The 24,764-nt window shown below is 46.7% G+C and overlaps 1 protein-coding gene across 4 annotated transcripts in view; it reads left to right on the forward strand.

The window, feature by feature from the left end:
• Window positions 1–24,764, forward strand: part of MGRN1 (mahogunin ring finger 1) — a 50,561-nt gene that overhangs the window by 14,186 nt on the left and 11,611 nt on the right. For all 4 annotated transcript variants that reach the window (XM_050980017.1, XM_030229565.2, XM_050980018.1 and 1 more), the window contains exons 4-9: window positions 2,648–2,794; window positions 12,271–12,388; window positions 15,805–15,871; window positions 18,681–18,733; window positions 20,923–20,970; window positions 23,958–24,026. In XM_050980017.1, the coding sequence (XP_050835974.1) occupies window positions 2,648–2,794; window positions 12,271–12,388; window positions 15,805–15,871; window positions 18,681–18,733; window positions 20,923–20,970; window positions 23,958–24,026 (502 nt within the window). The remainder of the gene's footprint in view (window positions 1–2,647; window positions 2,795–12,270; window positions 12,389–15,804; window positions 15,872–18,680; window positions 18,734–20,922; window positions 20,971–23,957; window positions 24,027–24,764) is intronic.

Below are 24,764 nucleotides of genomic sequence, written 5' to 3' on the forward strand. Positions count from 1 at the left end.
CCCCTTATCTCCTTGGAAGGAAGGAAGCACATTCTGAGTGCTGGCAGGGAGGTGCAGGGTGAGGTTGGGAGAAGGAGGGTGATCTGGGGTGCTTTTTGTGACTTCCCTGAGAAGACAAAGCAGGCAGTGGTTGTGCCAAGGATGTGTTTGTGTGTGAGCTGCCCCAGGCCCAGGTGTCCCCATTGTTACCTGGTACTGTCATGGTATCCCAGTCTGTGCTGTAGCTCTCACATGTGCTGGGCATCTCTATTTAATACCTGCCTGTGCATGAGGTGAGTCTGAAGGAGCCTCTGCCTGCAAGAGGTGCTGGTTCTCCCACCCTGCTGCTTCTGGAAGAAGTGACAAGTCTGTCACAGCCTGGATCCTTCACTGAACCTCAGATCCAGAGTGCAGCACAGCAAGAGGTGACTTGTACTGCTGCTCCCTTGGACCCACACAGCCCTTGTGAGTGGATTGTTGCCATTTGTGTTCTTGGGTCAGTCCAGCACAAAATGTTGATGGTTCTTCTGTTCTTGAGACAAATCTGCCCTTCTGCCCAGTGTTTCTTCTTCACAGCCTTCAAGTGCCGTGATTTTCACTTTGAATGCAACTAGCTTGTGTGAAAATACCAGCTTGCTTTGTACTGTATATTGTGTCCAGGTTTCTGCAGATGTTAAGACTCCAGTTCTTGGGATTTGTTTTTTTTTATATACTGGCATGTTGGGTGTTTTTAGCTTGATTTGCTGCTCTGACCTCGGTGAACCTCTGGCAAAAGGCTCTCCAGGCCCTTCAGACAGGAATGCGGGTGTGTGCCATTAGTTAGGGGTTACATTAGTACAAGTACATGTGTTGGGTATTTGATTATACTGCTCTTACATTTCATTTTGCACCTTCTGTATTAAATTACTGGAACTGAACATTTCATTCTTCTTCAGTGTGGTGTTGAATAAAATTCAAGCTGGAACCCTCCTAATTAGACAGCAGTTGTTATATGTCAGTAAACTTGATAAATAAGGATTCCCTTGACAATTTTAGATTGAATTATGGAGGTATGTCTGACCCATTTCTGGGTATTTTTGACAGTACAGTGTATTCATCAGAGCTGTTTAGTGAGGGGAGAGGCTGATACTGTGAAGACAGAGAGAATGCCAAGCTTTTCCTGAATAGTTCAGCCATCATAGCAATTAAGGTATTACTGATAAACAAGTGGGGCTGGAGCTAGGTCACAAGTCAGTGCTGTTACACCTCTCAAAGGCAGCCTTGCTGCCCTCACCATTCCCACACAGTGCCTGAGCTCACAGGGGTGCCTGTGGTCATGGGATTTGAATTCATGGAGAATCTGCTGCTGCCCTGCCAGTGAATCACATCCATTTGTCTGTCACTTTGCTCTTCGAGGCAGGGAGAGCTTGCTCTGCTCAGGAGGAGAGGACACTGAGGGCAGAACTCAGCAAGGGCTGCAACTCCTCTTGAGGGCAGCTCCAATCTCTGCTCCCTGGGACAGGGAATGGCTGGAGCTGGGCCAGGGCAGGGTCAGGCTGGAGATCAGGAAAGGTTCATCCCCAGAGGGTGCTGGCACTGCCCAGGCTCCCCAGGGAATGGGCACAGCCCCGAGGCTGCCAGAGCTCCAGGAGGGCTTGGAGAATGCCAGGCACAGGATGGGGTTGTTGGGGGGTCTGGGCAGGGCCAGGGGTGGGACTGGATGATCTCTGGGGGTCCCTTCCCACTCAGGAAATTCCATCATTCTGTAATTTTCTTGTAATGTGTTGTGTTGGCTGCTTGTTCCAAGATCTGCTGGTTTCTCTTGCCACTCCTGGCACTCTGTAAGTGCCCCTGGCCATAGCTCACTGCCCCAGAGCTGGCCTCAGACCTCTTCTTCAATGGGTTTGTGCTTCTTCCTGCAGTAGGGCAAAGGAGTAACCCTGGCAGTGGTGATCACACAGTGGGATCCAGCCATGCAGGAGCCCAAATTAGGCTTTTACATTAATTGAAATAACATCTAAGCTCATTCTATTGGTTATCATGTGTCTGCTTGCAGTTGGATGTGTTAATTTTTGTTCATACAATAAATGCATGTGAGCTCCCTCACAGCACCAGAGGTTTAGTTGATCATTTGTACATTTAAAGGTATTCGAAGTTCTTATATCTGGATGTTTTCTGAGCTAAATATCATCTTCTGTGTGATACTGGAGGTACCTTTTGTTGAGCTTCAGGAGTTCTTTGTGTTAAAGAAACCTTGGGTTTTTTGCCTGTCTCTCACCATTTCATTGCAGAGTTAAAAGAATTAAGCTTCAGATTTCTCAAGTCCATGCAGGATTTCTTTAGCCCAAGTACTAAGCCTAATGTGAAGGTTTAAAAGGAAGGAGAATGTTTCTTCTCCTCAGCATTTGACATTCAGGATCTCCCTTTCTTGTCTCATTCTGTGTCCTGGCACTGTAGGGCTGGGTGAGGTCCCTCAACAACCATCGTTTGTTCACTTCAATAACTTCAGTCACATCTTGGAAGAACCTTCCTCAGGGAAAAGAATGGAAATCTGGGAAGCCCAAGGCGGAAGCCCAGGCTGCTTTGTCTGCTGGAACATCAAGGCTGGAGTACTCTTGTCTCTATTTCCAGAGTGATCTTGTTGATATCTCATAAAGATGTGTTCTAATTCTCTGGCATTGCCTTTCAGGTATAAAGATGATGTTGACAGCCCTACTGAGGAGAATGGGAAGCAGAAGGTGCTGTACAGCCTGGAGTTCACCTTTGATGCAGATGCCCGTGTTGCCATCACAATCTACTGCCAGGCTACAGAGGAGTTTGTTGGTGGCATGGCCGTGTAAGTCCTGGGCTGGTGGGCACATGGAGGGGCACAGAGCTGGGATGAGGAGCTCTCAAACATCTCATTAATCACCCCTGAGGCAGGGCTGCCACACGTGGTAGAGTGGGAAATTTCTTTTTTTTTTCAATTCCCTCACATGGCCAATATCTTCTCTTGTTCCTTTTTTGGTTTAAGTGTAGGGAAACCATTCTGTGTGCAACAAAAGAGAGGAACTCACAGCTGGATGTTTTGTCAATGAAGTGTTCTGTGAAATTAAAAAACCAACCACCCTTCCCTTCAAATACTGCCTGTTTTTTTTCCCCCAGATCACCCAATTCACTGCCTTTCTGTGTTCCCTGTGACAGGAGCATCTGGGCCACCAAAGTAAAGTTCAGTCTGACATTAACAGAGTGAGTCTGTGGAATTGAAGCCCACCCAAAGCCCATTTTGGGACAAATGCCCAGCTCAGCACTGGCTGTTGGGAGATGGGAGAGGATTTACTTCCTGAAGCCCTGTCTGTGTGTTTCCTGCCCTGTACACTTTAATCTTTGGTTAGCTGTGGAAAGAATGACCAAAATGTCATCTGTGGGAACCTTCTCATATCCTGATAGTACACCTCTCCAGAATTTAAAACCTTTTTATCTAAATCAGCACATTTAAACCATTCCAGTCAACACTGTATCCCCCAAGACAATGAAAACTTTCTATGTTCAGCCAAAGGTGGCTGGAATGTGCTCTGTCTGGTGTGAGCTGGGTACATGTGAGCTGCTGCTATGGTTTGGTGCACTTCCAATGCCAGGGGACAAAGAATTCCTTTGGCTCCAGGGGTAAAGGAAGATTCAGGCTGCAGAAGCTCTTGGCTTCCTCTAGTAGAGGCTTTTGGCTGACCAGAGGCTCCTGGACATAGTGCTGATGGCTTCTGCAGTGATGCTCTGGAGCTGGGGCTAAACTTTGCCTTGGTTGGAGGGATCTGCAGAGGCTTCAGCAGGGAGAAGCATCTATGGCAAACCATAACAGGGCTTATTTGTTTCAGGAAAAGTATAAACATCCCACTAATGATCAATGAATAGTGTATTTTTAAGAATGAGAGTGGCTCAATTCTCCAATCCAGATATGCATTCCTTCAAACTGGAGGATACCCTGATCCAGAATTTTTGTTTAGGCCCCTTTCCCTTCTTCTATTGAAGCCTATGGCTGCCTTTATTTTGGGGAGGTAATGAATTAGCTTCTTTTTAAAGTGCTTGAAAATTATCTCTCAACAAACTCTGAATACACTTTCTGTTTAGATCCAGCTTTTCCAGAGCAGAGCTGAATGCAGCTTTAGAAATCCTGATGAAGTTTCCATGTTCTGTCTCTTAGGTCCTTAGGTTTCCTGTGAATTTAGTGCTAGTGAAGGTGTTGGAATGGCAGCCTTGGAGATTGAAGTCCTCTTTCCCTACCACAGGTACAGCGTGGAGAGGTGGCCAGTGTCCCTGGTGCTGCCCTGCAGTGTTCCTTGGGTTTTGAGCCAAGAAGGAAACCATCCATGGGCTGATGGGGAGAACTGAGGGCCTCTATGGCCAGGGTGGATGTATTTACATTGCTAGACTTAAGCCATGGCTTAAATCAGCAAGGCTTGGTTTAAATCTTTAATTTAAATCTTGTTTTCCCCTGTTGTTTTACCCTGAAAGAGAATTTCATTGTCACAGGTCAGTAGCAATGAAACATGTGCATCTACAGCACAATGAGCTTCATATCAAACCTTGTGCTGTATTTTTTATGCCACAGTCTGTAAAGAATATCCATATAGTTGAAAATCTATTTTTCAGACTCCCACTTTTGCATTTTATGCCAAAATGGCAATAACCCAAAGTTATTCTAAAAAGAAACATTTTAATTTATTTTTTTTTTAGCCCACATCTTGAACCAGGCTGCGTTGGGCTGGAATTGTACCTGAGTGACCCAAGAGCAGCAGTGTTTGTTCCTGTTGGTTAAACTGCTCATGTTGGACTCTTGAGAGACTCTCTTGTCAAGTTGTGCCTTGAAGAATAATTGCTTAATAGAATTGTAATAGAATTGTTTTAGTTACCAAATATAACCAACTGTTTCTGCACAGAGAGTGTTTTCAGTCCTCTGTAACTTATAGTAGCTCTCCTCTTGGCTGGTTGGTTGGAGGAAGAAAACACAGGTTTTGGTTCACTTAAGAACACTTTTTGCTGAAATTTAGTGCCATTCACTGAGCCACTGACTGTCACCAGTGCTGTTAACTGTCCTTTAAAACTTGTGCAGCAAACATGAACTACCCAATGGCTTTTAAATTAAATTTGAACAATTCCTAGGTAGAGTTTCTGAACATGAACAAAGCTGTTGACTTCCAAGAATTTTTTTTTAATGTAAATTATTTTAATCCACCCTGTCCATGGTTCAGGGAGAGAGGGATCTCTGTTAGATGGCAGAGCTGAAGCCTGTGTTCCTGAACCCTCTGCATGAAACCAGGATCAGCAGTGCTTTCCCCACTAATGAAAAATTAGCCAATGGTTCTGTCCTGCTGGAGTGGCAGCAGTCCCTGGTGCACTAAACCTTCTAAAAGGTCAAAGCACCCACATTCAGCTCTTTCTTCCACTTGTGGCCTTTCATTTAATAAATCATCCTTCCATTCTCCATAATACAGGAATGATGAACTGCCTGTGTCTGTTCTGGGCTGCTTGAACAATAAATGTTATGTAAATGTGGGTGCAGGGGCTGCACCAGGAGCCAGGGAACTTTTTGGAAGGCATGATCCTGATTTCATGCAGATGTGTAGGGGGGAAGTCAGATACAAATATAGACTTTATAAGCTGCTTTAATTCAACCCAGGCTATTTTTCCATGTGGAAGTGGCTCCTGAAGCACGTCTTGGGGCCAGTGCAGCTGCCCAAGTAGGCATCTCTGCTTCTCTGGATTTGCTGGCTGCTAGTAAAAACCTTTTGAAGCTCTGATTTCAGCTTTGCAAAGCAATTCTGTAAGGGCAGTGCTGTAATTACTTTGATTTATTCTTTTCAAATTCTAGTGGAAAAAAAAAATCTGGGCTGCATTCTTAGAGCTCTGAGTAGAGCAGTGCATTTCAGTGCACTAACAGGAATGCAGCTTTCCCTGCCTGGCCTGGTGGATTTTCCTTTTCCTCAATCTCTTTTGGTGCTAACAGCTGCATTCATGGAACAAGCATGTGCAAAAGCTGTCCTGTGTATAAATTCAACACTTCTTCTATTGCACTTGATTGGGATGAAGATGCTCTTTAAGACAAAATACTTTTTTTTTTTTTTTCCACTCTCCTAAGTCAATGCTGAATCTTAAAATGGGAGAAACTTTCTGGCCCCCTGTGAAAAGCAGGAATTTTCTCCCAGCTCTCAGCCTGCAGCATGGCTCCTTAGAAGTGCTAAACAAGTTATTCCTGCTTCCCTGCTGGAACAGCCCCTGATCCTGATAGTATCAGCACTCCTGCAAAACTCCTGCCAGCAACGTGGTTGTGGTCATGCAGTTTGGGGTGAGAGGAGGGAGGGGTGGGAAGGGAAGGGAAGGTGGCTCTCCCTGAGCAGTGGCTTTGCTTGTTGTGGAGCCTCTGCTCACCTGAGAGCCACAGCACTGTGTCTTGGGCCTGGCTTTGGGATTAGCTGGTTTCCATGACCGAGGGGAAGCCTTTCTGCAAGCCAAGGAGCTTCCTCCTGGAGTTATTTGGGCTCCATTTAAAAGCTGGTGGCTTTGTCAGTCCTGTCCTAACCTGTCTCAAAGTAAGTTCAGCAGACTTTCCCAGGTGACTGTGCTGGGAGATACACTCAGCTGCAGTATTTCCTAGCCAAGATCCTGGGAACACTGCTGCCAACAGCTGCCTGCCTCTTGTCCTGAACTGTTGAACTCACAGGGAGCTGTGTCATCACTTTTGTGGGACCACAGATGAGCAACAAGGTCTGGTGAAGGTGATTGTGTTGGTGATTATAAAGGTGTGTTCACCTCTGCAGCCCCATGCCCAGGGGAAGGTACCTTGCACTTTCTGGTGCTGGAGTGCAGAAGTGTAGAAGCCTTTTGGACGAAACAGAAATTAGTTTAAATCTGGAGAGGACTGCTTCTCTCACTTTTGAAATGCCTTTTGCTTGGTTTCTTTGTGGTGAGATCAGTTCTCAGGGGATGAGCTAGTGCATCACCCCAAGGGTAGCAGATCTATCTGTGTCCAAGTCTCTTTAGTGGCAAGGAATTAGCACTGACCTGACTCTGAACAGCTCAAGACACACACACACACCCACAGACACACACACACCCACACCCACCCCAGTATCTTAAATTTTTTTTTTTTTCTGGCTGTGTCCATTTTCTCTAGTTTAAGCATGGAGGTGTGTGTGCTGTGCCTCAACTGCTCACTAGTGGTTGCCCACTAGTAATAATTTCCCTCCAGATAAAGGAGAGGGTACTCTGCCTTTCATTTCCATTGTGGGGCTGGCAGCAGCTCATAGAGAATAGTTAAAAGACTCCCAGTTGTAGCCTGCCTTCTCCTGCAGTAACTGGTTCCTGTGTTTGTACCTTAGATACCCTTGGTTTGGGAGACAAGTGTGTTTTTGGAGCAGGCTGCAGGGACATTTGTATTCTCTTTTTATGGGTGCAGCCCTGCCTTGTCTGGCAGAATCCTGGATGTGCACACCATTAGCCTGCTCCTGGGAGGGCCCCTGGGACTGTTCCAGCTGTAGGTGTCCTGCTGACTAGCAGGAAGGATTGTGCAGTTCAAACATGACAGCAGTGGTTCTTTCCTCAGGGGAAGAAGTCAAACCAAGCCTGGAGCTGGAAGCACTTAAAAGAGACAGTTCTGAAGGCATGAGCAATCCAGGCAGATCAGGAACTCATGATAAATATGACGTGAGAGCTTGGAGTCCTGCAGCCCATTCTTATGAAAAAGATCTTCCTTTTTGGACACAAAAGATTCTCTCCCATATCCCAGTGCTGTTGCCAAGTTCTATTTTCTCAATATAAAGAGAAAACAGAATGAAAATAGGTCAGCCTAGCTCTGCAATCCTTGCCCTTTCCGGGGCTGTGCTGTTTGTGTTGCTGATGTGCAAATGGATTTATTAAAAAAACAAACCCCATTTCCTTGTTTGTTTGGCAATGCCCACTACACTCATCCCAAACCTCCTCCCACGGTTTCCTGAGCTGATGGGGGACATGACCTTGCAATGATTCCCTGCTCTGCCTGTGTGGAAGTTGGAGGAGTTGGGTCCCAAAATGAAATCCAGCGGGTGGCTCAGCACACGGCTGTTTTCATTCAGGCTTGCATAGGAGACACAGGCACTCAGATATCCCTTTGGTTATTTAATAGCCTCTGTCTGTTCAGGGCCTTTGAAAGGTGCTCTTGCTGCTTTTGGCTGTGGTGATTAATATGAATTCTTTGTGCAAGGGTTTCTTCTGTGTGAAGAAATCAGAGGCGAGTGCTGGGTTTTGCCAGGAACAAGCCTTTGTGGCTTTGATCCAGGCACACACCAGTCCCCAAGGGAACACTGGAGTGTGCAGAGTTCACAGGCTGGAGAGCCAAATTCTATAGATTGCAGCAAGCAGACAAACCCTCTGTCTTAAGAGTTGTGGCCTTTGTGCCTCTCTGTGTAGCTGTTGTGTGAGCTTTGAAGCCTGGCTGGAGCTGGGAGCTGCTCCCAGCAGCTGCAGACAGAGCTCTGCAGGGGCTGGGGGGGAATGTGGGCACTGGGGTTTCAGCTGCATGGGGAGGGGGCTGTTATTGCCTGGCTTGGAGTGGAAACTCAGTGCTGAAGGAAGTAGGAGGGAAGGAGAAGACTCTCAGAGATTACAAGTGCAATGCCTCAGCACCTGGGTAACCTCCAGACTCCTTGTGGGAGCCTCTGTGGGGTGGATCTTGTCTAATTCTGACTGAGACTCCGGCCTATGGCCTTCCTGTAATTTGGTAGTGTTCCCATTATCAGTAAAAGTCACTTAGAGTTGAAACATTTGTTCAGCTTCCCTCTTCCCCAAAAGCTGACCTGTGGGATCCTGCCTCAAAATGAAAGGGGAATGAGCAGGTGGGAGAGGAGGAGAGGGTGTTTGTTCCACATCACCTCCTGTCCCTTTCGAACACCAGCAGAGCTTGACTGACTCCTTCCTCATCAGCTGTAAGAGAACATGGAGCCTGCCAGGCAGTCACAGCCTGTGGCAGTGGCAGAATTGTTTCCTGAGTACCCTCTGAATTATTTCCTGAGTACCCTCTGAAGCTCTCCTGGTCCTTGGTTCACTGCAGATTGCCATGAAACAGGTTTAGCTGCTGCTAAAGAAAAAGAACTCTTGTTTTGTCTACAGGCTCTTCAAAGCACAGATTCTCTCAGCCATATAGTCAAAAGTCTTACCTAGGGGCTACATTGCTCCATGAATCCTGCTTTTCCTGAGGAATGGGGTCTGGACAGTGTTCTGTGTAAGTCAGGCAGCCCTGTCAAGGATCCTTGTATGGCACTTCTCAGTCAGGGGTCCCAGTGGGAGCAGGAACAGGAACTGCCCTTGACTGCCCAAGAAGGTGCCAGGCACAGCTGAGTGAGAGCACAGCAGTGGAGAAATCTGCAGGAGCTGGGACTGGTGCCCTGCTGAGAACTTCCCCAGGCACAAACCAGGGATGAGGGAGAGGGGGAAACACCCCAGTGAGCATGTAGCAACAGAAGTTTAATTCTGCTTAGCTAAACTCTAGCATGGCACTTCTGTCTAGGGAGCTGCTTAGGGTCTGCCGGTGCCACAGACTGAGTTTCTCCATGCAGGCAGTGGGTGCTTCTCAGCTGACAGAGAAAAAGTGAGACTGGGCAATAATTTTAGTTTGTTCCAGTTCTCTCACTGGGATATAGTCACAGGGCCTCTCATCTGCTGGTTCTCTGATACAAGCTGGCTTTGGAGGGTTTGACACGAGGGAAGGAGGCAGTGCAGAGTGTAGTTTGCTTTTTGTGAGTGAAGGCATGTCACAGAGCTCACAGGAGGAGATGGGCTTCATGAACCCTGAAGTCAGAGCTGGGGGCTGCTGCTGCAGCCAGCAGTGGGGTACCTCAGGCTGCTTGTGATTCTCGTGCTGTCAGAGGTACCTGGGCAAACAAACAGGTTTAAAATAGTGTGACTGAGGATTTCTATGTGCTCCTGACCTTATAGGACAGACCCCCCTCACTTCTCCACTGTCCTGAGCTGCCAGTGGTCACAAGGTGGTTTTGTCCTCCTCTGGATGGAGGCCTGGCCCAGTGCAGTCTGAGCAACAGCAGCCCAAACATTCAGCTTTCACGCTTCCTGCAGAGAGAGGCAGCATGTTGCTTCTCTGCTGTGCTTTATTCTTTGATACATGTTCTTTTTTTCTGAAACACATCTGCACAGCTCTACAGAGCTTCCCTGCTGTTGTTTGCTGTGAGCTCCCAGCAGCACAGGCAGGGAATAGATGACTATGAATACAGCAGATGCCACCAGAGGGTCAGGGAATGGGTAGAGGCCCCTTAGACCCTGATATGCAGGATATCTGCTTTGAAACAGCTTGTCCAGTTTCCCTTCTCTGGAGTACAGGATGTGTTGTCTTGTGCAGAGAACCTTTGCACCCCATTTCTGTGAGTCAGTCAGGGGCCATCAGACTTGCAGGGAGTTCACCAGCCCACTGGCTGCTGGCTGGAGGTGCTCAGAGTTATCTGGGTGTTCAGATCCCAGTCTGACATGTTTTGGCAATGGGGGCCAGGCAGTCACAGTCTGAGGCATCAAGCTCACTTGGGGAAGCCTCCTTAATAATTTTGTCCTATTCTTCAGCTCAGAAAATCTATGTGCCTGGTTTATTTCTTTTCCCAGGGACCATGAGAGCAGCGAGTCAATGTGAGTATTACTGTGCCCTGTCCTTGGAAGAATGTTACTTGTTTTTCTGTTGCAGCCTAGTTTGGGTTTCTGATGCTGTAAATGCAGGTCCTCCAGCATTCCTGGCACTCAGCAGCATCATGTTTACACCCCTTTCCCACCTCCACTCTCTCTTCTGCACTTTACTTCCAGTAAGTTCCTGACTTGCTGTCACCTTAGATAAGTCACTCTTCCATCTCCTGCTTTCCCAGCTGTGGAGGGGGAATTGTGCCTCTCTGCAGAGCTGGGAAGCTTTGAGAGTACCACAAAAGGAGCTAGATACAGGCTTGCTCTATTCATTGTGCTTGACAACTCAGTAAATAAAACTTCACTCAATTGCTCGCTCTGTAATTCACATATAAAAGACCTGTCACTCTGATCTCCCCCACACCATGCTTGAAATGCAAAGGATGGAGTGAGACCTTCTAGTAAAGCACAATTTCAGCACAGTGCAGAAAGGGCTCTGAGGGTATTGTCATAAATAACTTAATGCCTTGGCAGGAAGAGCAGAGTGCACATGGTGAACCTGCCCTTTGTCACGACCTTCCAGCATTTAATGTGGATCTTGTGACATTTGACCTTCTGGATCCTCAGAGAGTGCAGGAACTGTTGTACCTTTCCAGAGAAAGGCAGAGGATTTTCTTGTGGGGCTGGAGCCTCTCTTGTCACTGTGCTGAGGGAGGATGTTGCTGCAGTGTCTCCTGGGCAGGGGATCTCTCACCTTCTCTCCAGTTTGTCAGTGTGCCCTGAGCACACAGTTGGTAATTTGACAAGAAAGGTTTTGGTGGTAAAGGCAGCTTCAGCTGTTCCCACCCTGCTTTGGGGTTCACTGCCTCATCTCCTGTGCCAGAACTGGGAGAGGCTGTGCACGTCCAGCTCAAGACATCACCCTCCAGAAAGAGGGAGTGGGCAGGGAAATGTCTCCTGGGGAGGACAGCACCAGGTGGGCTCAGGGTGCAGAAGATGGTGGATGGCAGCTGTGGTCCCATTCCAGATGTTTATCCCAGCCTGGCAGTGCTGGTGTTTCAGTGACAAGCTTTGAGACAGTGGAAGAATTGTGACTCTTCTCTGGATGGCTGGGGTGGAGGTTGGTTGGTGTCTCTCAGGTGGTTTTGGTAGCACTGCATCAGCCCTGGGGAAGCACAGGAGGGAGTGAGGAGTGGATTGGAAGGCTTAGCAGGATGGTGGAAGCCAAGCAGCTTTTCCCACTGTGGAGCTATCCCACAGAGGCACAGGAGAGCTTTCAGCATCATGCTGGGTTGTTTGTTCCCTGTGTTAGGTCATAGCTCATTCTTCCTGGCTTTCCTGTAGAAATCAGGACTGTGCTGGGCTTAAAGCCAGCTTAAAGCTAGGCCATGGATTTAGGGAACAGGCCTTTGCCAAGCTGCTGCACCCCCTGTACTCAGCACCCAGGCAGGTCAGTATGGACACGATCAGACCTTGCCTGTCTGCGCTGCTTTCTCTTTCCTGTGCTCACCTTCTTGCTTTGACCTTTCCCTCCCCTCTTTGTGTCCCCACTGAATGGCTGCCAGCCCCTGCCAGCTCTGCCCTTAGAGCTGCCACTTGTGATTCCTGAAAGGCCGACGGGCGGGAGCGAGCGAGCCGGGCAGGGAGCAGTCGTTGCTCACAGCAAGTTTTCTTTTCCCCTTCCCTCAGATACAGCACAAAGAATCCCTCTCTGCAGTCTGAGACAGTTCACTACAAGAGAGGGGTAAGCCAGCAATTCTCCCTGCCTTCCTTCAAGATTGATTTCTCAGAGTGGAAGGATGATGAGGTAAGTGTCTTCTCAGTGTCCCCTTCTTTCCCCACGCTGTTGTCCTCGAAGCACTGGTCTCTGTTTGGTGCTGTGAAGTTATGGCTGGGGGACACTTTCTCCCAGCTCCTGCAGTGTGTTTTGTGGGTACTGCCCTGGGAGGAGCAGTATGGGAACTTGGCAGGCAGATCAGGCCAACTAGGAAGAAATCCAGAGACGTGACTTTTGATATCGGTGATCAGCTGATTTAGAGGGGAGGCTGCAGAGATTGCCACTGGAAAACCTGCTTTCCTTGGCCTTCCTCTCCCTGCCAGCCAAAGAGCTTGTGGGAACAAATGTCTGTCATGATCTCTGTTTATGTGGGTTTTAATTGTAAGATTTTGGGGTTTTTTGGGTGGTCCTCTAGAACAGTGGTCTCCAAAGTGAGGTGCAGGCAATAAAATTCATTGGGGTGTGGCAAGGACTTCAGAACTACGTGTATATAACCCAGAGATGATAAGCACACATATCTTGGGAATATGTGCTCAAAACATGTTACTGGTGGGATGAATAGTCAGAATAGTGTGGAGACCACTGCTCTGGAAGAGTTCTGTTTGGGTAAAGAGCCACATCCTGCACTATTATTTGTAGCAGTACAGTTGTGAAGGGATATTCTCCTTCTGGGGTGTATTTACACTGGTGCATCAATGCTGAATAAGGGAATGTTTTCCTCTTCTTAATTTAACCCATAACTGCGAACACACCAGGGCTTGGTTTTAATTAAGGTTTGTGGCTTTTCTGCATACCAAGATTTGTGGAGTCCTGTTAATTTCGGTATCTTTGGTATCTGCAAAATTCCAACATAGGCAGGAAGCCTCTCATTTCTGAGCTTTAAAACTTTCACCCAAGGGCTTCACATGGCATAGGGAAGGAAAGCCTTGGTCTTTCCCCTGCTCTGTGCAGAATTGTGGTAAGAGATTTCAAAGGCAGAGTGGTTGTTCTGTAGCTGTTGCTAATATATTTGTTCATCTCCCAGGAAGTGCACACTGATAATGGTGCTCATTTCCTGACCCAAGCCTGTGCAAGTCTATTGTGTATGTGAACCTTGGTAGATAACTCTACCTATTAAAAAAAAAAAAAAAAAAGAAGAAAAAAAGGGGAAAAAAAGAAAAAGAAGTAATCTTTCATGTATTTGAAAGATTGAATAGCTATTGTCCTGGAGTTACAGTTACAACTATAATCAGTCCCGTGCCTTAACAAATGCCGTGGTGGTTACCAAGAGCCTGCAGAGTCTGGTCTCCTGATGTCTTGGCTTCTCTGCCAACAGATGATTTCACAAGTTCAGCCTACAAAAGCCTGGAAGAGCTGCTTTTCAATCCCTTCTGTTGTCTGAGAGAGCTCAGCTCCCTTTCTTCTTAAAGAATTGAGACGCTTAATTTTTACTTTTGTTCCTGTCAGCAAGGTTTTAACTCAAGTACTAAAGTCATATCCCTTTGACAGCTTAAAAGAAAAATGAGTTTCCAGCTCTCTTTGCTTGTTCTGCTGCATCCTCTGTTTCCTCTTTTTTCATTGGTGTTACTGGGAGCTGGAAAAAATGTGGAACAAGCACTGTGATTCCAAAGAATTTCCCCTCCCATGTCAGCTCTGTGTTACATATTAGTCCTTGTCCTAAATCTTCCCAACTGTCCACCAAAATGCAGCACTTCCTTCTGAGACAGCTGGCAGTGTCTTAGCTGTGTGCAATTGACATTTCAGATTTCTTTCCAGCTTTGTTATTGGTGTTGTTCAAACCCCCCAGATTTATTTCATATTTTTGCTTAGTGTAATACTGGGATATGACGTAGATGTTGGCTGGGGAAGAAGGGAGACTGATGTTATGTTGGGTTGTTCTGTGAAAAGCTTTATAAAAGTTTATTTTATTTTCCTCATTTACTTATTTGTTTGGAAATTATAGAGTATGGCTTGTGTTGAGTGAGTTGTGTTCAGGGTCCTAAAAATGAATGTGAAATGGTGCCTAAAAGAGCCTTTTGTTCAGGAACATTGGAATTTCTATTTCACCTCAGTTCTGTGATGTGACTTTCCCTTCAAATGGTTTCTCTTTTGAGGAGCTGGAGCCAGTCAGGCTGCAGATGATTTGGGGCTGTGGCAAAGTGGTGGAAACCCCAAAGCACTGTCTGAACTGCTGCAGCCCCTGGAATTGGGTCTCAGTTTTCATGGAGAAACTGAAAACAGATTACCTGGAGCATCAGGGTGAAATGACATCTTTTTTCAGTCTTGGCAAGAGATGAGACAAAACCATCCAAGTTGGTAATTAACAAAACCAACAGAAATCCAGACCCTGAGCCACTTCCTTTCCTGGCTTAGGACAGTGTTTGTAAGGTTGCCTTTTCCTTGTATCTCTAAGATGACACAGAGCTTTTGATGTGCTTTAATGAAGTGTAGGGCAAAGGGAGAAACTGAGACTGTTTCCCTTGCCCTCAAATTTTCACTGTCACCAATTAGAAACTCAAGGACCTGCATTTCATAACATGCCAAGAGATGAAAATCAGTCCTGTGTTTTCTTAAAGTGTTGTGTGAGCTTGAAGTTTTGCAGATTTTCCTCTTATGTCTTCAGGAACTTCAAACCAGGGCCAGGGTCTCTTTGTGGTGTTGGGAGCACAATGTGCTGCTGGGCTGAGGCCAATATATCCTGTTAGATGGAGGCAAAATTGTGGCACTGGATATATTTTGAGAAACTTGTCCTACTACCAATCACTCCAAAGACTTTTAGGATCCATGAATTAATGAGAATTAAATACCATTTGGAATTCCAAGTGAGATCCTTTGCCTTGCTTTGCTGGTGTTTAGTGCCATGTCAGTGTGTGTATGTTGGAGTTGACTCCTTTTTAAAGTTTATGCCTGGAATTTTAAATCCTCCTGTGTCAATGTAGGATGATCCCCATCTGAGGAATAAAGTGCTCTGACTCCATGATTTCAGAAGGCTGAAGAAAAGCTTTATTAAGCTATACTACACTATAATACACTATATACAATACTATATCAAATTATGCTAAAGAAAAACCCGTGACCCCTTACAGACAGTCACAGTACAGCTTTGACCTAATTGGTCACTCAATCTAAACAACCATCACCAGTGTCCAATTAAGAAATCTTTCTTTGGTAAACAATCTTCATAACACATTCTACATGTGCTAAACAACAGGTGCAGCAAGTAGAGATAAGAATCGTTTTTCTTCTTCTCTGAGTTTTCTCACTGCCTTCCCCAGGAAAAATCCTGGGGAAGTTGTGCTTCTGCTCTCTGAAGAGAGCTGCAGTCACTCCTGCTCTGTCGTGTGCTTTTGACACCAGGAGCTGGGGGTGTGTCAGAAGGGCCCTTCACTGGGCTGACATGATCTCAGTGTTGTCTTCAGGCAGGTCTGCTGTGAATTGTGTAACCTCAGCTCATTTCTTTCCCTCAGCTGAACTTTGACTTGGACCGTGGCGTGTTCCCTGTGGTAATCCGAGCAGTGGTGGATGAAGGGGATGGTAAGAGTTGATGTTCTGTTCCCATGGTCTTCTCCTGGCTCTCTCTGAGCTTATGTGACCCCTCTCAGGACTGGCTCCTTGGGGAACCTTTCCAGAACAAAAATATTTCAGGAGCTCACCGTAACTTCCCTTTATTAAAAGGGCCAAGCTAACTACATAAAAAACATTCTTTTAAAAACAGCCTTCATGGTTTTACAAGAAAAATGGCCAGGTATTTAGTGTTGGAATAGTGTCTAGGAGAGCTCCTGGCTCTGCCACCAGTGCCAGGCACAGAAATGAGAGCAAATGACATCCTTGCTTGTTGGGTTGTGCTTTTGCAGTTTATAGATCAAGGAGGATGGGGCTGGTCTTTTCTCCTTCTTGGAGGGGTCAGTTGTCTTCCTAAAAACCTGGAAATGGGCAGGGAAAAAGAAATGGCTGTAAAGTACTCAGGTCACTCTTCAGCCAAATGCAGCTTCATTCAGTAGTTTGAAATTATGCTTTTTCTGAGGTTGTTGAATGGTTATCATAAAAGAGCATAACCTTTCAGGAGAAATAATTGTTGATTAAATTTTAAAAATAATTAATAACTAATCATAATTTGTAATTTAATTGATGTTTCTTTTATAAAGCACACTGTTCTTTTGGAGAGGGTAATCCAGTGAATACTTAGAGTGTTATTTTTAGATTATTATTTACCTTACATGGTATTTCCCTTAGGGGATGTTTGCTTTTGGGCTCATCTGGAGTGTCAGCAATGAACAGGGCACAAGGAAGTCACATTTTCTTTGAAAATGGGGGCTTTTATGGTTAGCAGGACCAGTATTTCACTTCTGTAGCCTTTTGTACAAAATTTAAAATAATTAGAAAAGAAAAAAAAAATCCATTGTTGATCACATTGTTTGGGTCAGTCACTTGCTCAGTTTCTTATGTTGTAAATGTGAAAAAGCTCAAAAACTCATTAAATTGTTTTACAGTCTTCCAAGCAGACAGAAATAGAACTGAATAAGCCAATTTAAAGTGTGACTAACAAAGCACAGTGCAACATAAAGGAAATTACTTCCAAAGTGCATCTATTTTTAGTGATTTCAGGCATCGTTAGTAAAATCGACATATATGTGTATTTCTTGACCATAAATATAAACCAGCTTCCTCTGTTTATGGAACTCCTGGCAAGGTGTTTATACTCTCTAATGTTGGGCTTGTCTAGAAGGATCAAAAATAGAACAGGAGGCAGTATGGGAAGCATACATTTATGCACATACCATGCCCAGCCTTAGCCAATAATCTACTCCCATCTATTTTAATAACCCAGAAAACCAACTGCTTCTAAATCCCCTCCTGGAAAGAATATCAGCACAAAAATGTGTGACATTTGAGCAGGATTTGAGGAAATTGTGTATTTTGGTTCTTTTTTTAACTGATAGGACTGGAAGGAGCTGGAGTGGTGTGTTTGGAGCACCTGGAAAATGACAGCTGTTAAATAAGGTTGAATTGTAAATTAAAATAGTAGTCAGGGAGATGCTGGTTTGGACTGAACTCTGCCATGGCTTGCAGTGACAGCCCTGCCAGTGGGATTGTTCCCAGGGAGAGGCACAGAACAGGAAGGAAAGGTGCTGCACAGAGCAGGTCTCACCACTCTGAACTGGATCCTCTTCCTTGGCCATTCACACTGAGGGAAGGGACCTGAATTTTGTTTACTCTGACACATAGAGCAGCCTTACTCTTGGCTGGCAGTGAGAGGAGCAAGCAGATGAATTCCCAGTTTTAACCCCCTCTTCTGCATTGTGTTGTGTTCCTGATTCCACCCAAATTGCCACAACCAACCTCAGTTACCCAGCAAATCTGCAGGCAAATCTCCCCTCTCTCCATACAGCTGTTTCCAAACATAGTCTGAGAGCCATAGTCCAGGGACTTGTTCCTCTGTTGTCTGTGCTCTTCTGGGAGCTCAAAGGAAGCTGTGGAGCTCCTTTCCCTTTTAGACAGAGCAGGAGTTGCTTCCTTGAGCTGCACCTTCCAGGCAGAGCTCTCCTGCCTGTGCTGAGCACAGCCCTCATCACTCCAAGCAGCATGAGAGCTTCCATGCCTTCCTTCCCTCTGTGACTCCTTCACAAACTCTGTCTCCCATATGAGGAGTCTGAACAGGATTCAGGAAAAGGATCCAACCAGCTGGAGCTGAACAGAACCTCAGAGAGAGAGGCTGGGATTGTACTCACCTCCTCTTCTCTCTATTTGCTGAAGTAGCCAGGAATGCAGTACTGAAACCTCTGACAGCCCCTTCCCATTGCTGTGGGATCACAACGGAACCCTCACGTTTGGAAGAGGGAAAATGCTTGTCTTTGGGGAAAGCTGGACAGAGTGTCTGAAGTCTGTATGAGAAATAAATGTTTTATAAGCATGTCTGACTAGACTGAAATAAAATGATAAGTAACAGGGCTGGAAGTGCTGCCAATTGCTGTTAAACCAGATAGCTCTGTGATAAATTCAGTTAATTAAGCCCAGGAATTTCAGGGGACAGGAGAATCCCACTGAGTACTTTGTTTCACTGTCCCTTTCCAACCTCTGCTAACAAAGTGGGATAGTTTGGAGCACCCAGTTCAATGAAGGCATGGTTGTGTAGGGCCCACCACAGAGCCCAGCAGGGTTTTGTTCTTGCTCTGTTCTGAACCAACCTGATGACAAGATAAGAGAAGTTCTAAATGCAGGAGAAGGTGAAAATAGAACAAATGGCAGCTCAGAAATTGTAAGTGGACTAAAATTCAACTCGGGATACTTTTATGCTGGTGCTGCTTGAGAGGTTTAACCATTTTTGCCCTTTCTCTTTTTGCAGTGGTGGTTGAGGTCACTGGTCATGCCCATGTTCTTCTGGCTGCATTTGAAAAGGTAATTGAGGGTTTTTTCATCCCTCTGTCCCTGTTCTTGTGTATATAAACATTTCCACGGGTCATTAATTTGTATTTATATAACACTTGGCACAGCGGGGTCCTGGCCTGTGCCTGGGGTTCCTGGGTGCTGCTGTAGTACAAGGAATCATTTGCAGCAGCTCCTCTGCAGCCTGTAATTATCATTTGTACCTGAGCTGATCACTCAGGGAATGGCAGAGGTGTTTCCTGTGCTCCCATGGAGGGGGGAAGGTGTTGGCCATGGCTGCTGCCATGCAGTTTTCCAGGGCTCCATGAGTTTTGCAGAACTGGATCTGCTGTGTCCAGACTCTGTTGTACTATTGTCAGGCCTGAGTTTACACCCAGGACCAGGGATTGGGATACATCCTGTGTAAAGGCTGAGTTCCACTGCTTTTGAGTGGGGTGTTTGATGTAACTGACCCCTGCCTACATGACAAGGCCAAGCTGTGTGCACAAGCCTTGATAACAAACTCTCTTCCTTGGTAACTGGACCCTGAAAACAGTTGCAATATCCATAACTGGACCTAGCCCTGTTGTGTCTGGTACTGGTAACACTGCAGACACATTTTCTGGGCAGTTGATATTTGCAGTGACATGCTGAGGTGAGGCAAGAGCTGGAAATGTAGAGGGGAGCAACATCAGTGCTGTGCTATTGGAAATTTCCCATTTCCCAGCTGGCAGGTGGCTGACTTGGGTATCTCAGCGTGCCTGGTCCCTGCCAGGTCCTAATTCTGTTCCTCTGAGGTGGATAATGTGGATGGTGACAAGCTGAGTCAGAGGGCATGGCAAGCACAGTCAGTCCTAAGGAAGCATATGGTTGGGAGATGCTCTGAGTGTTCTGGGTTGCTTTTTTTGTTGGACTTGATCTGTGAAGAAAGTGAGTTTTCCCTGCTAAAAAGGCTGCTCTGAGCACTGGCTTTGTAGGTAGCTTCACTCCTGGCAATTGGGTATCTGTCAGAAATGAGATGGAGTCAGCTGTGCCGCCCCTAGGACCAGGGCAGGGATGTTACTGTAGTTTCCTCTGGCTGATGTGAGAAAACAGCACACTGGAATCCTTCAGTCATACTTCAGCCACTTCTTATCTCTCATCTTCCCCTGAATGCTTAAAACGAGATTAAAATCTCCCTTTTAATAAAAAGTCACAAGGCAAAGTACATGTGGAGTTCTTCATCCTCCCTGTTTGGTTAAAATATATTCCCCATCCTTAAAGTAATTGCAGCTTTTGAAGTGTAGGTCCATAAATCCAGGGGAGGTCCTTGATAAATGAGCACTGCTGATCCCCAGAGCGTGTTCAGAGGAAAAACAGACCAGCAGGACTTGGTAACTTGCTATTTGTATGTATCTTTAAGATCAGAAGAATAACCTTGATCCTGTGTGTAGTCTGACCTTGCAGCTCCTCCAAAGGCAGAAACTTGTTTGCCTGAAAACAGGACTGTTTTGTCTGGGGTGTGATGTTGTTGTCCCTTCCTTCTGAGACTCCTGCAGACCTGCAGGTGTTCACAGGACCTGCTGGAGCATCCCCTGAGTCTCCTTTGCTGCTCTCTAGGCTGTGGCAGGGAAGTTGGTTTCTTTAGTGGCCCTTGTGGATGATGGGGAAAGTAGAACTGGCACACTACTCCCATCACTAATTCTGGCACCAGGCATGCACAGAATTGTTCCAGCTGTGCCTGCTGCCACTGAGCAAATGAAGGGCTCACAGCTTTGAGGATGTGGAGCACATGGGACTTGTTTCTGACTCCATCCAGTGGACAAACCTTGTTCTCTGCCTCATGGCAGCCCCTTGCTCTGTCAGGGCTCTGCCCTGGAGTGACTCTGTCACTTGGTGTTAGGGTGTTAACAAATATCTCCCACCAAGTCTTGTTGGACTGGCTGAAGAGGTGTCTGCACCCACCTGGACTGCTTGCAGCCTGAAAACATTCAGTATGCCAGGGGAGTGTTCTGTGGGCTCTGACCCACTTCAGCCAGGTTTAACTTGAGCCAAGTCCACCTGCCTCTGCACTGGAGCAGACCAGTAGCTCCCCAGCACCCTGCTCTGCTGGGAGGGAATGCTGCCATCCAGTCACACCCCACTGTCCCTTAGCTAGCAGACACCAGCTCTGAAATGAGCCCATTCTGATTTGTACACTGCAGCTATTTCATGCTTTAATGTTTGGTTTTTTTTCCTGCTAGCACGTTGATGGCAGTTTTTCCGTGAAACCACTAAAACAGAAGCAGATTGTAAGTACCTGTTTCCTTTCTACTCTTAAAGACTTGCTGGTGTTCCACAGGTGCCTGGCTGTACCCAGAGGGAGGGTTTGGTGTTCACAGAGAGCCTGAGATCTCACCTCCTTAGCTCTGATATTGTAAGCAAAGGCAGCAAGGTGCTGCCAACCCTTCATTTTGCCATTTTGCCTCCATCCTGGTGTGCTGTGATGTGCAGAAGCTGGGTAGTGTCTTATCAGGATTGAGGTTGCATCCAGTCCTGCATAGCCAGAAATACACAAGCAATTGCTAAGATTGCCAAGAATTTCAGCTTCTGAAAAGAAATCTGGTAGTGATTCTGCTGCAAGGATCAGCTTGAAATGTCTTCAAGAAAGAGATGAAATGTTGGTGGTTGATCCTTTCAGCTTTAGCTGTATGCTGTGTTTTAGCTTTAAACGAGTTTCACTTAATCTGTTTACTTGATAGGTAGAGGTTCCTGATTTGAATTAAGTACCTTTTGCTACCAAGAAGGTCATTAAGTGCTTTAATAAGACATTCTTTGCTCTAAGATGTTCATTCCAGTCCCTGGATCAGAAAAGAGCTACAAGCACTGTCAGTAATCATAGCTCAAGATTGGCATTTGGAAAAAACACACAGCACCACTGAAACTGAGATAGCATCTGCACCCTTAGGAGACAGCAAAGGTGTAGAATCTATGTCTGGAGTAAACCATCTGTATAACATTGTTCATTCTTTGCCATCCCTGCTTTTCTTTTGCCTTCCCCTCCCTGCCACTGCCAGGGTTGTGGGTACCTTTTGTGGGCATTGATCAGGAATCAGCAGTGCATGAACTGATCAGTTGTAGTGTAAGCACCAACCTGTCTGAAGAAAGTCAGCATGGATGGATACAAACAATTCAGAAAACCATGACCTGGACTTGGCCAGTGGCTGTGTGCATCTGCTGAGGCTGTAAATGGCAGCAGAAGCCTTTGGAACGATGACATGGTGTGGGATGGGTTGGAGAAGCCTGAAGGTGAAGAGCTGTGTACAACCACCTGCTTCTTCTGAATTACTCCCACTCTGAAAACCTGGAATTCTTCGCAGGAAGAGCTTTGTTGCACTGCTCACCCTTTCCCTACTGGGACAGAAGCTCCTCAGGATTTTTAGAGAGAAGAAGTCAAAAGGGACACAGACTCCTGCAGAGACTTGGGCCTCTTTCTTCCTGACCTCTTCTGTGCTTTGAGCTGACAACTTCTGCACTTGCAGTTGCTCATCATGATCCTCAGAGGAGTCAGGATGCTGGAACAAGGCTCTCTTTGAAATGCCAAGTTACAAAAGAACATCTCCCACATAATTGTTCCCAAACTTCCTGGGTGAGTTGTGAGCCGCTGCAGAGGGTTTTGCTCAGCAGTCCAACAGCTGATCTCATTGCCATGAAATGCAGGCCTAGAACAGATTGTCTGGGAGCTGCACACTGAGTTACACAGGGACACTCTGGAATTAGTTTGTTATCAGTGCTGTGTCCCAGCTCAGAGCATTTCTGAACTGGCAAACGGGCTGGGTACAGCCAGCCCCTGCCCCCTCCTTGCCATGTGTCACCTTCTGCAGCACTGGAGTGCCATGGCAAAGCCACTCCTCTTCTGAGTGGTGACAAGAGGAGAGGAGAGAGGCCAGTTTGACGTGGAAATTACAGAGGCCCTGGGATTGATGTGCTCTTTTTAGCATGGGGTGCTGGTGCTTGGCTTCACTACATTTTGGGAGCTGGACAGCTACTGGAGATGGCAGGAAAGTGTTTCCTCCTGCTTTTTGTGAGATGTGCCTGTTTGGTACCTTGCAACCCCCTCATCCCCTCACCCTTTTACCTGTCATGAGAGTTTCTGTGGAGGAACACATCCTGCTCTGGGGAAGCTTCTGTGTAGCACCAGATCATAGAATCATTTAGGTTGGGAAAGAGCTGCAAGATCATCGAGTCCAACCTGTGACTGATCACCACCATGCCACCCTGCCTGGTCATTCCTTGAACACCTCCAGGGATAGTGACTCCATCACCTCCTGGCAATGTTTAACAACCTTTTCTGTGAAGAAATTCCTCCTGGTGTCCAACCTGAGCCTTCCCTTGTGTTACAGATCCTTCTGCAGAGCCTTCCTACCATCCAGCAGATAAACACTCCCACCAAACTTTGTGTTATCTGTGAACTTCCTGAGGGTACATCTGATCCCCCATCCAGATCATCAATGAAGATGTTTAACAGGACTGAATCTTGACTGAATCAGTGCTGAAATTCAGCTGCTCAGTGAGGTTTGCAGGCAGCTGCCAGTTTGCAGAAGTCATGACTTGGAGTTGTCCCAGGCTGGGTCTCTGAGCAACTTCCACTTGTGCCTCAAGCACCTTCTGCCACCACACCCCCAATTTAGAGATGCCACCAAGGGCCTGGGGATGGCAGCAAATGACATTGCACTAACATTTTATTTTACTCAAGTTATTCCTCGAGTGCTCCTCATGCTAAGGGACACAGTTTGTCTGTCCTCAGTAGCTTAACCTTATGCTCCCAGGGGATGAGCAGAGAGGTGATGTGCTGCCACTGCTGTGCCAGGAAGGAGCTGTTGGTACAGCCCATCCTCTGAGGTTGCAAAAATGGGTGGAAGTTCATCTTGGTTGAAGTTAAGCAGGACCTCATAAAGCAGAGGAGTGTAGAAGGCTGATTGCCTCTGGATTATTTGAGCTGTGGGTGTGTATTCCCAAAGTCTGGGACAAGCAGAGTACTTGTTTTTAGATTATCTTGAGAGCACAGCTAGCCACTTCTGTTACTCTCTGCTCAGACCAGGCAGGATGGACTCTACTTTTTGAGCAAGGAGAGGCCCATTCTCCCAGCTGTCCTTTGCAGTATTTGTTTGTGACCTTTTTCATGTCACTATAGGGGAGCTCTGGGTGTAACACGAACATTTGACACAGGGAGGGAGGGAAGGTGGTCATAAACCAAGGAAAGAGCAGATGTCACTCCAGCCTTGGTGTTCTCCCCTAGGTTGACCGGGTGAGCTACCTGCTTCAGGAGATCTACGGCATCGAGAACAAAAACAACCAGGAGACCAAGGTAAAGGTGCCCAGGAGCTCCCTCAGCTGGGAATTTCCAGCCTGCACCTTCTGCTTTTGAGCTTAATGATGGGGATTGTCAGGGCAGTGTGGAGGTGCTTCTCAGAGTCCAGGCTGTGTCCATTCCTGCAGGCACCCAAGAAGCCGAGGGATGACAGACCATCCCTGGTGTCAGGCCCAAACAGTCAGTGGAGTTGTGCTGAGGTAATTTTAGGCAGGATGAGGCTCTTGAGGATGCTCCCTGTGGCTGGGATTGCTAGGAGAGAAAGGTATCAATGCCCCAGGGGTGTGTCAAAGCACTGATTTTTAGGGCTTGTAGAGAGCCAGTGTTGCTGTCTCTCTGCAGCCAAGGCAGTCATGCCTGGTGTCTGTGCTTTGATCTTGTGGCTTCTCCATGTTCTGGTTGAGGGTTCTGCATGTTCCTGTAGTGTTTCAGAGAACTGAGCTCTCTGGGACTTGCCAGTGTCCAGAGACATTCCTCTTGCATTCCTCTTGCATTCCCCAGCAGGAGGGAGCACAGCACCCCTAAGGGATATTTATGCAAATTCCATAACCAGAAACTTGAGGCAGGAGCTGCTGCTGGATCCCAGCCTGCTGCACAGCCCTGCACAGGTTGTGTGACTGCTTTATTCTTCCTGTAGCCTTTGTAGAGCTGCCCTTTGCTGCCACCTGGGCTGTGGAGTGTACCCAGTGCTGGCCTTGGGATCACACAGCTCCGGGGTGTGGAGTGCACTATTTG

This window comes from Serinus canaria, chromosome 14, assembly GCF_022539315.1.
Source record: "Serinus canaria isolate serCan28SL12 chromosome 14, serCan2020, whole genome shotgun sequence".
Classification (NCBI taxonomy): domain Eukaryota; kingdom Metazoa; phylum Chordata; class Aves; order Passeriformes; family Fringillidae; genus Serinus; species Serinus canaria.